Here is a 13688-nt window from a genome sequence, read left to right as displayed (position 1 = left end):
GATTTACAATATCTGCTACGATTTTGCAATTTACTTCTGCAGATACACCCAAGTGAGTAGTGAAAAATGGGAATTCATGAAAACTGCATCCCAAACATGCTTTTCATGTGTATCTGTAAATTATAAGACTGCCTTTTTTTTTTTTTTTTTTTTTTTTTTTAATGAATTTCTGGAGGGTCACAAGAGCATATTACTCTACTTGCCACTGCTGTAAGTCTATCACGTAAGCCCAGAAGACAACCTGCGCAGTCTTCATGATGGAAGAGCTGCACGTATGCTGCCTGTGAGCACGTCAGAGTCTGCAGTCCCAAGTACAGCACCACGCCAGCAGGCAAGAGCACCAAGCCACCTGGTGGATCAGGGGCCTGCATTTGCAGGGAATGCCGTCTCTGTGGGCTTAGATGATGAGCGCCTCCGCAAACCTGCGCAGCTCTGTCTGCTTTTCGGAGCTGTTGCCTCATGTAGGTTTGCAGGGCTGCTTCTGATTGCTCCTTGTTACAAATATGGAGACTGCTGGGTTACTTTTGAGCTACTGGAAATTGAAACGGAGGTTAGAGGAGCAAGTGTTTACAAGGGGTGTTATTTTCCTACAGATGCTGAAATATGCTGCAGACCTGACAGCAAGTTGACTTGATTGCCAGTATTAGCCAGCATATTAGAGCTGACAGGCTGTATAGGTTTTAAAGACTTCTCTATTTTGTTGCTTGCTGCAGGCTGGGAGTGAAATATTGTTAAAGATTTGGAATCATCTAGGAGAGGAAACTAAAAAGCTATGTGTAAGCAAATATCAGACAAGATTATCTCCAGAGAAAAGTATTTTCTGTTGAAGGGTTAAAAAAATATATATATATTGTGGGACAGCAGTAAGATGACAACATTTGTACATTGCAAGCGTGCAGTTGGGAATGGAAAAAGGCTGTGAGTCACTGTAAGGAGACTAAGGTAAATGAGCAGCATGGTTATGACAAAAAATCATGTTTAGGTAGCTAAAATAAATGGGAGGAATAATCTTAGCTGCTTGCTGCTTTAGTGATTCTAATTTCATTGTAATTAATAAGGAATGCAATTTTGAGCATGACTAATATCCAATAGCTTGGAATACAGAACAAATAGCTAAGTTTGAAAACATGGAAGAATGTTCACACAAAGGAACTTGGAGGTAGTGCTCCCTGGGCTCCAGCCCTCTGGGGTAAGAGCTGTACAGAGCAGGAGGGCATTCCCATTTTCTGTTTCACAAAAAAAAAAAAAAAAAACCCTGAAGGCCTGCAATTAAGGAAAGAAATTTTAAAGTAATACATTATTTTTAGTGCAGTGCACGATTTGTCTCTTAAAAGCATTGTATTAAAATGCATAAAGTTAGTTGAGGTGTATGTATCTGACTGGTATTTCATGATCTAGGCTTAGATGGTGGCATTTGAGAATACTGAGTGAGGGCTGCTGAGGATGTACTTCTATGCTCGTCCTGCTACGTTCTGGTTGGCCCTGGTATGGTATTGCTGCCTTCAGATCTGTGCTTGGGGGGGGGAAGGAGGGGTCCTCAGTGTGTTTCTAAATCCTCCTTTGCCCTTTCTCACTGACCCTCTATCTTTTTCCTCCCCTTCTTAGATTTTATTTTATTTTATTTTATTTTTTTTTGCAGTTTACGGCCAAAGGGCAACAAAGTTTTCCTATTGGAAGCGCTTGTTGAGAACAGCTTATTTCCATTGAAAAGTAATGGGTCCAAAAAGAAGTATTCCATCAAGAATTCGATATTCATCATTTCAAGGAATTTAATTTTTTATTGAGTGTGAACAATTACACATGTATTGATAATGTGACATCTCCAAAGATTTGAATGTCCCTAATGGCTTCAGGCTTTCTTTCTGAAATTCACCTCTTCATTTTATGAAAGAGTGTGTTTAAGTTCAGGCTTATTAGACATGAAATGAACATTAGATTAAAACCCAATACAGAATTGAAAGTCTTAAGGCCACACAAATATTGTGAAATGTAAGCAGTAAAAGGTCTGAAAGAGCCATAATCCATTAGATTAATGGAAAAATAGCTTATTTAATTGCAGCTAGAAAATGTGAGAAACCTTGGTGGGGAGAGAGGGGATTTAGATGTTTATAGCCTTCAGAGAAACTCTAACATAAATTTTACTGCATTAGCAACTGTGGTGTAGCTGGTCTCCTGTGTTCAAGAATTCCTTTGCTATTTAATCTGTTACTGAATCTGTTATTGCCAGTTTGAGCAACTTCTTTGCTGCACAGAAAAATTAATTCATGAACGTTCAGCCTCCCTTACTTTTTTTTTCCTGTACAACACTATCCTTTATCTCTTCTTCTCATGTTTATTTTGCTGATGTATTTATATGAATGCCTCAACTACAACCATATGAAGTGTTCATTTTGCTAAACTAATCAAGAAGGCATTTTTCATCTTCTTTAAGATGTCTTCATCATTTTGTTAGCCCTTCTTTGCATTTGGCTTACAGGTGATGTTGTTTCTTCCTTGTGTTTTCTGGAAAAAAAAAAAATTGCATTCTTTTTTTTTTTTAATGTTTCAAATTATTTTCGGTTTGTTATCGCCCCATTTTTCACTAGGTCACCTGAACATTTCTCATCTGCTGTTCTTCCAGAAGATGAGCTCTTTTTTTTTTTTTTTTTTTTAATATAGTGGTAGTACTTTGTCAATCTTGTCAGTCTTTGGCACTTTATAGTATTTCATCTGAAGGGAAGGGAAAGAAGACTTGTTCTGCTCTGCAATCCAGTAATATGTAGCTTGAAAAGCCTGCTATGGGATGTCCTTAAGGGTGCCTTCTTGAAAAAATATTTTTGCTAAACATAATTATACAGAATGTTTTATGTATGCCAGTGTATGACAATAACTGTGAAAAACACATGCCAGGAACATTTATCAGGTGTGAATGCCAGATGTGTACAGGGAGTCCAACTGATCATTACAGTACTTTGGTGTTTAAAATCTGTGAAATGACAGATAGCTGATAGTTGATCTGCTCTGCCAACTCTATCTGGTCAGAGGATATGAATAAATATCTTGTAGTGGTGTTTGCTGATGTGGCAGAGAACATTTGCATTGAGTAGATTTTGGTTAATCCAATTAACCAAGTTAAAATGACTTTATTCTTGCTCTTGTCGACTGAGAATTTATATTTGGGAGTGAATTATAATATATGAGTTGAAATTGTATCTAATCTTGATGATACAACTAGTTCTGAATGCCCAGGGAAAATTAACATCACTAAGCTGGGGCTTTTGTATTTCAAACAGGCTAATTTCAGCAGTGTAATATCTTTCATTTGCAAAGTTCATCTCATGGCTTGTGAAAGTGGCATTTATCTTCCTTTGTTTTCCTATCACATGCTAGAAATTGGTTGTACCCAGGGAGTGGTGGTGGCTTAATGTCTGAGTGGAGATCAGTGATGAGAGTCATTTATGACATCAGCAGTGGGATTGAGTGCACCCTTAGCAATTTTGTGGATGACACCAAAATGTGTGGTGTAGTCAACATGCCTGAGAAAAGAATGCTGTCCATAGAGACCTAGACAGACTTGAGCAGTGGGCCAAGAAGAACTTCAGCCTAGAGAAGTTGTGGGGGGACTTCATAGTGGCCTTGCAGTACCTGAAGGGAGCCTGTAGGAAAGCTGGGGAGGGACTTTCTATAACGGCATGTAGTGACAGGACAAGGGTTTAAAATGGAAGAAGGTAGATTTAGACTAGATAGTAGGAAAAAATTCTTCACTGTGAGGGTGCTGAGACACTGGAACAGGTTGTCTAGAGAGATTGTGGATGCCTTCTGCTCTGGAGGCATTCAAAGCCAGGCTGGATGGGGCTTTGAGCAGCCTGGTCTAATGGGTGATACCCCTGCCTATAGCAGGGGGGTTGAAACTAGATCATGTTAAAGGTCCCTTCCAATCTAAACCATTCTATGATGCAGTGAAGGATGGTAAGGCTCTGGCGTAGGTTTCCCAGAGAGGTGGGGATGTTCCATCCTTAGAGACACTCAGGGTCTGGCTGAACCAGGCTCTGAGCACCCTGACCTAGTTGTAGGTGTCTCTGTTTATTGCATGGGAGTTGGGCTAGCTGATCTTCAAGGGTCTCTTCCAACTCAAATGATTCTATAATTCATGTTGTTTCTTACAATAAGGGTTCCCACTAGCCAATAGTGAGTTCTCAGGAAAACAGTGTGCATTATTTTTGCCACTCACAAACAACATATTTTTGTAGCAGTTACAAGCATTTGCAATCTGCAGGCAGAAGGCAGTTTCTTTCATTCTATAAAGATGTCACAAAGATTTGTGTGCAGAGTTGCAAGTAGTATGCTCTTATAATTAATTTTCTATCTTCTGCAATAGATCTGGTGAAGATGCTACAAAATTTCTCTAATACGCCATTTGTTTTTATGTATGTTTTCAGTTTGACATGCAGTCACTTGAAAAAAATGACAGTAGCAGAGAAAAAATGGTTCAGGCAGAATATTCATCTCTGGTGAGCTGTTCATTGGGCAGCTGAGATGCCTTAAATGTATTTTAATGGTAGGATCGTCCATCTTTATGTTCGTAAGTTATGCCAATAGGGCAGGAATTCTGTATTTGCAGGGGAATAGGATTTTAAGGAAAGATATCTTGACATCTGAGGGAAAAAAAACAGTTGCCTTTTCACATTCTAAAACCAAACCAAAAGAAACAGTCTTTCGTTTTGTTTTGAAGTCAACCATATGTACAACTTTAATAGTGAAAAGTGATTTCTTCAAATGGTGCTTATAAAGGCAAATTTAAATCTTGTTCATACAAAAAAAAAAAAAAGGTTGGACAGAACCGCTTAAATCAGAAATGAAATCTGCAAAAAATAACCACTTTTGTAAGCTTTGGGCACTTAAAAAGTAAAAATGTAATTTTTAAACAAGGCAATAAAATCTTGGGCTGTATGTTCATTCAAATGTTGCATTCAAAATTCTCTCCCATTGCTCTTTAAACACAAGGAACTAGATTTGCCCTCTGTGTATGGTACAATTTGTAGCAGTGATGTGGCTTCTTCCTGCCTTTTTTTTTTCCCTTCGGACCTTTAAGCACTCTTCATCATATCTGGTCATTCTGACCTTTGTGCTATACCATCAAACACAGTTTTGCCTGCTGTCTTCTTTAAGCTTGCATTTCCATCAGAGTATAGCATTTTAAAAACAGACGTAGTGTTAATTTATAGTTTCCTAAGCACTGAGAAAAGCATTAACCATTTTGGTTGATTGTTTCAATCCCATGTTTACTGTGAATACTTGTGATTACCTCCGTGCTAGAGCTTGCAAGAGTGTGTGACTGTGCTTGTATGCAGATTGGTGAAGTGCTCGAAAGCATTCCTGTGAGAGCTGTGAGTCCAGCACCGTTCTGCTGAGTTATTTCCTGCACGGCAAACTTTCCTGTTGCTGTCAGTGCCAAAGATTTAACTGGAGATTATAGCCAAATGTTGTTTTTCAGAAATTTTATTTTGGTGAATGTTAACCAAAATGCCCAAACTTCTTGATTCTTGGAAGTGGGTTTGATACCTCTGAAATTAGCTGAGGCATCAATGTTTTTTGGTTCTGCCTGGTAGGCTGAGAAAGAGCTTGCTTGCAAATTAGCAGCTTCTTGGTGTTCTGACTCTACTACAACAAAAAAAGAAAAAAAGGAGATGCAGTTGAGACCTGTATATGAAGTGTGCATATACTTGATTCATGTTGAGTTAGTCTTTTCAACTAACTTTGCCAACAGAAGGGAAGTTTAAAGGTTTTCATCTTCATTCATAAAAATGGTATTATATGTAATACAATAATTAAGCATAGGTCAGTAAGAAAAGGACAGCCATTGTCAAGTCTAGACTTTCATTTTAAATGTTTATTTCAAACACATCTTTTTTTATGAAGTGCTTGAATTATATAACAACGGGTACTTTTACTGATGAAATAATTTTATGTTTTTGCTTTTTTCACGTTTAAGGAAACTTTTAGATCAATTGTCATGTGTCTTCAGTTGATTTTTTTAATTGAGGAGATATGGAGGTAACAGTAGGAAAAAAGGCATCACATGTAGATTAAATCTTTAATGCTTTAGAAATGCTTGAATTGTCAGTAGTGAAAAAAACATTATTGACCACCATTGTTAATTGTGCTGTATAAAGACACATCAGTACATCAGTCATGTAGGATTTAACCAGTAGTCAGAATATTGTGCTTCCTTTCATTGCTGAACTTGACAAGAGACAAAAACAAGCTAGACTTCTTAGCTTATAGGACTGTTTTTGTCACGTAAAATTTACAGTATAGGCTGTTTGTGATTCTGCTGATCTCTGACTTGCTCCTTTAACTCAGCAGTTTGAGATTTTTTTTCATACAGTAGTGGACGAGGAAATTAAAGGTTTCTGAAGGCCCAAGGTGTTCAAGGGGAGCTTCATTCCCCTACATCACTCTTGCTGGCTTACTGTAGTTAAATTTCATTTTAGTGTAGAGATTGCCTCTGAGGAATGAGCCAGGGGTCCCGGACGTGGTGCTGGATCAGCAGCTACTGTTTGACCGAAGATGTGTGGCAGCTGCCTCAAAGACAAGAGCCTCTTCGTGGCTTTGGTATGGAGTGTCCTGAGGGGCTATCAGGAAGTACAGGTTGTTAACAGTGTTGAAGTGCGGAGAGGGTAAACCTTGAAGTTACTGCCATATACTGTTAGCTGGGAGAGAGTTGTAGTTGGCACTTGCTCCCAGATACCCCAGCCCCTTCTGGAGGCTTTTTCTCCAGCTTCTATCTTTACCATCATCCTGCCAGACTGTGGGCTGCTGAGGTGTGTAGGCAGTGGGGGTAGGGCTATCACAGTGTGTATTTTACTCTGCAAATAAAGAACATATTTTAGGAACGATGTGCATTTTTTACAGTGTTGATGGTGCACATGAATACTTATAGATGTAAATCAGAGAGAGAGTCTCTCGCATTTAGAGAGCAGTAGGAACACATGCTTTTGCAGATGGTTTTAAATGCATTCCCTTTCATCAACTATAAGCGAGGCTGTGTTCTAAATCAGAAAGTGAGCAGTATTGCATTTCTTATGAGCTTTACTCAGTCTGGCAGGTTATCTTGATAACTAGGGGAAACTGTTCTTTACATTGATTTTTGTCTCATCCCAACCTCTGTTTTTCAGAAAGTCTTGGTTTAGTCATAAAAACCTATAATTTTTTTGAACTGATGCTGATTTATTACAGCGCTTGTGCTACAACTTTATTTCTACCTCACAGATTTGACTGTCCCATTGAGAGAAGTGGGTACATGTTTGAAAAGAATACCTGTGCTGAGATAATTAGCAAACATAAAGGAGTTTCAGAGCATAATCACCACATTAATGTAGTGAAGAAAACCAAAATACATTAATATCTTTTAATTTTTTTGCAATTTCTTTAATTTTTTTTTTCCAGTAAATATAGCTATTGAACTTCATATGTTGATTAAAAACATAGCAACTCACTCCTGATTAGCCTGATAATACAGAGCTGTGCATGATTAAGGATTCTCTATCAATATCTGCACACACACTGTCATGTTTGAGTTATACTTACCCAGCGATGTAGAAGTGTTAAGGGCACCAGCTTGTAACCATTTATTTCTTTGTATATTGTGATAGATTGTTTATCACTTTCCCTTGAGATGATTTACCTTAAAATTTGTTGATATGTCACTGAAAATCAGACCTTATATATGAATGTCAAATTAGACTTAACACCAAAAAACTTTATTAACTAATCAATACAGCCATATTTCATTTTTAAATTTCCACCTCTTTTGTTTCTCTGTTTTGTTTTGTTTTGTTTTAATTTTATTTCTATTTTTTTTAGTGAGTGACAGTTGCTTCAGGAACCTTGCCGAGGATCGTAGTGGGATAAACCTTAAAGATCTGGTCCAGGACCCTTCTTTGTGAGTATCTGGCTCTTATTGCTAAGCAAAGAAAAACTTCATGTTATTGTGAGTAGTTTTGTAATTATATCAGTAGTATTATGAAGTTCACTTACTGCTTAAATGATAATATGCTTGCCAAGTTGTTAGAGTTCAATACAGGCACATATTATTAAAACCATGTTTTCTACCTTCTCCTGATCATAGACTAACATCAAGCGAGTATTTACAGTAAAGGGCACAAAGAGCATTCATCAGAGGAAAGAGATTGTGCATGCTGGTATTTCTGTGGAGAAAGAGTATATACAAGGTCATTCGTCTTTTTTGAAGACTGAACCACATAAATTAGTAGATTACTAAGTAATTATGTTATTACCACTTATCTTTACGTACAGCTGATATTAATTTATTTTTCCGCTACTTATTTTGAGTACATAAGCATATGATCTTTTTTTTCCTCATGTAAGACTGAAAGACTAGCGGTCATCATCCTAGTATGATATCTTCCTCCAAAATAAACCTAAATCTCATGAGCTCTGAGCAAGACTTGACATTTTGTCGAACTTTTTTTTTTTCTCCAGTTAACTTTAGTACTGGCTGAAAATTTGATTGCTAATGTGCACAAGTATACTAACTGCTGTGGAAGAAAGGGAAGAAGTGGAAAAATTTACATCTCCTTAACATGAGTGATAGCGCACTGTACAGTTGGTCCTAACATGATGGGCATTTATGCTAGCAGCACACATTCTTGTTTCAGTCACAGGGGATTTTTAGTAATTATGGTAGATGCAGAATTTGTTTTGCCGTCTTGATAAATGACATATATGCGTACATACATGCATTCTTGGAAAATTTCTACATACTTTTTATACGTTTAATTTTTGATTATTAATGGAAGTACAGTGGAAAAATAGAATTAAATGTTGCTTGAGACTGACTGAAAGCAATAAGTACATTTTTAGTAATTACTATCTAAGTGTCAAAATCAAGACTAATTCAGAAGACCTCATTTTCAACCAAATTTTGTCTTTGAGGTGTTTTATTTTCCCTTTGATAATTATACATGTTTTGCACCATGTGCGGGCTTCTATGCTACTGTTTTGGTTTTGCACCTGTGCACCCTTCAGAAAGGATGGATTGTGTTTTGTGTTGAATGATGATTTTCCTTCCTTGCCATTTACAAAAATGATGAAAATCTTTGAGCTTTCTTCCCTGACCATAACATACAAGAAGAATGTTTTAATAGATTATTGTAATATAGAAAATAAATTCAGTGTATTTCTGTTGCGTGTACCATAGAAGCTTAAGTGACTGCAAAGTGCCTTTTTTATCACTCACTTTGAAAGATGGAATGAAGTCAGAAAGCATCTGCTAGTTCTCAAGGACTGTTAATGCAAGAAATGCTTCTTTCTGGAATTGCAGTCATAGAATGGCTTAGATTAGAAGGGACCTTAAAGCACATCCAGTTCCAATCCCCTGCCGTGAACTGGGTTGCCACCCAGTAGATCAAGCGGCCCGAGGCCCCATCCAAGAGGGCCTTGAACATCACCAAGGATGGGGTATCCAGGGCTTCTTTGGCCAACCCTCATCAGAAGTATGTATACTTGGTTTTGTCTTTTGAAGTGGACACTTACTGTTTACTGCTGAGTATTTGTTAAGAGATCTTGCAAAACGTGTAATTGCATGAATGAATCTTCAAAGGTAAATAAATTTTCCAAGTAAGGCTGTATGTTCAGTCCAGTCTTCTATAGCTGACTCTTAAAGTGCCATGGTTTCTGAATCCTTTGTAATGCAGGAGGAATGCAAAAGGACAATATAGGGCTGAAGAATTACAGTGTCAGTTGGAAAAATGGTTTAACCTTTTCTGAAATAAAATGAAGTTTAATTAAAAGATTTAGAGAACTTGGCTAAAATTTTCACCTATAGTGATAGCTAAAATAATAATGTTCTTTCTCGTGATCATTTAATTTCTACAGTTTAGGATTTCTTTGGTGTTTGTTCACTTTGTAGATCAACTGTCTCTTTTCTTTGTAATCAGGTTTTCATAAAGAAATTCTGGTGCTCGCTCTGTGAGTGAGTCTGTCACTCTAAAGGTTTGCATTGCATTTCTAATGTATGACATTAATAAAGTAGGCTAACAAAGAGTGCAAAAGGTTTGGGGCTCATTAGCATGCAAAAACATAATTAGTGTATACTTTTAACAGGAAATCACATTAATAGCAGGCAAGCATTTGAGGTAGAAATATAGTATAATACATACACAGAGCATAGTACAGCAAAAAAAGTTTGTTTTTGTATTAGGGTGGCTTAATACATCATGTAAAATGCATTTTGAATGGTGTCCATTTCTTGTGAGAGTTAGCTGTTTGACTGTGTTCTGGACTGCATTGGCATCTTCCTTGTTGTTTGTCTCTTCTAGCTCTATCACAGACAGAATGTCTCTTGTGTTATTGCAGAAAGCTATCAAGTGGATGATTTTTCTGCAGGGCTGAAAGTGTGGCTTTACACTGAAATGAGACTCTGCACTGATAGCATTGTGGGGTTTTGGGATTAATATCTGAATTTTATCTAGTGTCTTAACTATCAGGATAAGTTTAGGGCTTTTGTTGGTAGTTTTTTTTTTTTTTTTCCCCAGTTGAGGTATCAGCTCGAGCTGTATGGACGTTGTAAGCTTCATCTGCACTCAGTTCTCTCATCATCGGTAATACTTCGCTTCACAAGCGAGGACATTGAGCATTTCTTTCCATTTGTATGTATCCTACTCTGTCAATGAAAATAAACAGAAATACTGCTTGAGAAAAAAAGTTTATCAATAAACATAAAATGTGGAGTTTACTGAGTCACTGTGGGAGAAGGAAGCATTCAGCATTGTACATCTCAATCGCATTTTGTAGTTAATTACAGAAAAGTTGAATTTCATTAAAACATCAATTGGAAGTTCAACTAGAAAGCTGATTAGAGATTTCAGTGCATAAGCTGATGTTCATACTGTGTACAATGTCCAGTTTTGGAAACTAACCTTTGAGAAAGATACAGAGGTATGTAAGAGAAGGGCAAGAGGAGAAGACTAAGTGCAATATGTTGTGTAATTTAGTTTAGAGTAAAGCAGTGAAAAAGAGGAAGTATGAATTGCCTACAGTATATAAATAATATTAGCGCCTTTTCTTTTTGGTTGATGAGAAGGAATTAGTTCACTTTGTAGCAGATGAAATTGTTTCAATAATTGGAAAAAATTCTAAGTGTCAATATGATCTATTTCTGAGAATGTCATGAAGGGCTATGCAGGTTGCAGTCTGCATATATATGATCCTATAGATATGCATTTTTTTCCTTTCTTCTAGGAAAAAAGAAAGCATGCTTTCGTGCAGTTTGGCATCAGCACAGTTAGTATGACCAGAAAACAGTAGAAATTATTACAATTGCTTTTAGGCAACTTATTGTAGGTAATAATATTCAAGACTATGATTTGGTTTAGATGACACAGACACTCCAGGCCTACCTACCAGTCAAATAACCACGAAAGATACTTAGAATTTTGCATTCCACAGGCTAGCTTGATCTACATTGATCTACATTGACTATAGGTGTCTTTGCATAAATGGTTCTAAACAGCAGAGCTACGAACGACCGGGCAGTCTGGTTGTTGATGGTGCAGATGTTCTTCAAATTACATTCAGCTGAAGTAAAATGCAGTTGAACAGCCTAAAATGCTAGCAAAGTCATGTTTCTGTGGGAAGATCTTTGAGGCACTGTAGCAAGACAGAAGTCGGTGTTCAAGTACAGACAGGATGTTGAGCAGTTGATTTCATTCCTCACTTGGGAGCAGAAGAAAGTTGCCCTCTTCCTTTTGCTCCTCGACACAGTAGATCATTCAGTGTGGTGTTCTAAATTAATTCTAAATTTCTTTTAATTGTAAGCTACTTCAGGTAACTTTACTTTAGATACACCTCTGAAGCATGAACCCCATCAAGTCAGTAGAGGATTAAGTACATACATCCACTTAATTCAAGCAGAAAATCTTGGTGTAGATGTTCCCAAGTTTTAGCTCTTCTGTCACTTTATAAGATGTTCCTTTGAGCTCTAGCCTACATATAGACATATAGTTTGTAAAATAAATGTTTATACAGAAAGGAGGATGCTTTTAAACTCTGTGAAAATCACTAACTGCAGCTGCACATATTCACTGATACCCATTTGTTTGGAAACATCTTAAGAGCTTCTTTGTGCTGAAGAAGATCTAAGAGGCCCTGAGTAGCTCCTTCTTTTTTAGCAAAATGTCTTCGTATCTTAGCCATGTTTTATATCTCCTTCATATTAGCTGATGTTAATGAAAAAGAAATACTGTATAAATCAAAACAGAAAGAAAACAGAAAGAATAGCTAATTTCTGCTAGGAGAACTGTGAAGATGTTTTAATACCTATGCAGAAACTTATTTAAAAAAAAAAAAAAAAAAGCTTGCTTCATAAAAGCCACGAGAAGAAATTTTTTACTCTCCATGCAATGGTATTAAACAGTCAAAACATCAATAATATAGGAGTTTATCAGGTCTGTGGCAGATATTCCTGTTTGACCATTGAATTCCACTTTCTATCAATAGAATCTAGAAGTCATGACAAAAGTCATCTTTATCACTGCCTTGTTGTCTTTCATATAAGGAGAAGATAGATACTACTTTTGGAAACTAGCTAAGAGACTTTTAGAAGTTGTTTCATAATTTTAATGACTGACAGTCCTCTGAAGATGATGACGTAGTTCTTGAAGAATGCTGATTATTTATCTAATGAAAGACACAAGCTCTTCTGTAGGATTGAAGACTTGGTGAATACAATTTTAAGTCTGCAAATGAAGAATCTAACCATATCAATCTTCACTTGAAGGAAGCTAACAGTTGTTGATGATATTTACCTACAATTTTTTGAACAAGTCCCTGTCCCCTTCTTTCCTACAAACCTTTTAAAAGGGGCTTGCTGTGTAAGCATACTGATTATCTGAGAGAAATCCCTTTCTCTGATCTTCTCTATTACGTTTCAAGAAAATAATTTTCTCAATGTACAAGACCCATTGGCAGATTGTAGCAAAAACTGCTATTATTGTGTGCATTTTTCTATGTCTCTTTTGGCTTAATGAGTCATAAGCCTATAGCACCATCCTCATCCATCTTAAGCAAAACCTTTGCAGCAGTCTTTAGCAAAGCAGAATGTCATAGAAGTACTCATTTTTTTAACCATTTAATAATTTTCAACTAATTATTTTTTATACTGTGCCCCAAAAGTCGCCTTTAACCTCTGCAAAGATCAGTGTCAACTTTACCTACAAATAGATTTATTCAGAACCAATTTTGTCTTCTCTCAATATATGGCTTCCAAATTTTGCAAAGGAGTTTCCTTTCTTTTGCTGCAGCAGTGCTGTGAGGTGGCCTGTAACTTGAGGGACTTCTGAGCCAACCAAGGAAACAAGGAAGCTGCTGTGGAAGCTGAGGTATGGGTGGTTAGCCTTGGTGCCCGCTGGTGCACAAGATGGCTGCTGCTTGAGGCCGGCTAGCATAGGGCCATTCTCCAAATGTGTTCAGGAAATTCTGTGCTTGTGGGATCTGTAGTCTTCTGTGTGAGGAGCTGTTTCCTTCTGCTCATTTGTTCTGAAACTAAGTTTTAAATGGATGAATGTTGTTTATTGGAACATTCAGGTCGGCAATGGTTATCTAACTTTAGTAGACTTAGCTAAGAAACAAATTGTGGTGGAGGTATACAGGATGAATAGTGTAAAGATAAAAAGATTCTAAAAAAA

The 13688-nt window shown here is 37.0% G+C and overlaps 1 protein-coding gene across 2 annotated transcripts in view; it reads left to right on the top strand.

The window, feature by feature from the left end:
* The window catches only part of GPHN (gephyrin), a 263015-nt gene that overhangs the window by 71031 nt on the left and 178296 nt on the right, over positions 1–13688 (top strand). For both annotated transcript variants that reach the window (XM_042865257.1, XM_042865243.1), the window contains exon 2: positions 7846–7924. In XM_042865257.1, coding sequence (XP_042721191.1) covers positions 7846–7924 — 79 coding nt within the window. The remainder of the gene's footprint in view (positions 1–7845; positions 7925–13688) is intronic.

Source organism: Lagopus leucura, unplaced genomic scaffold (genome assembly GCF_019238085.1).
Source record: "Lagopus leucura isolate 7727_CA_CO unplaced genomic scaffold, USGS_WTPT01 Super-Scaffold_1, whole genome shotgun sequence".
NCBI classification, from domain to species: domain Eukaryota; kingdom Metazoa; phylum Chordata; class Aves; order Galliformes; family Phasianidae; genus Lagopus; species Lagopus leucura.
The sequence above is the reverse complement of the archived record's forward strand: the minus strand, read 5'-3'. Positions and strand labels throughout refer to the sequence as shown.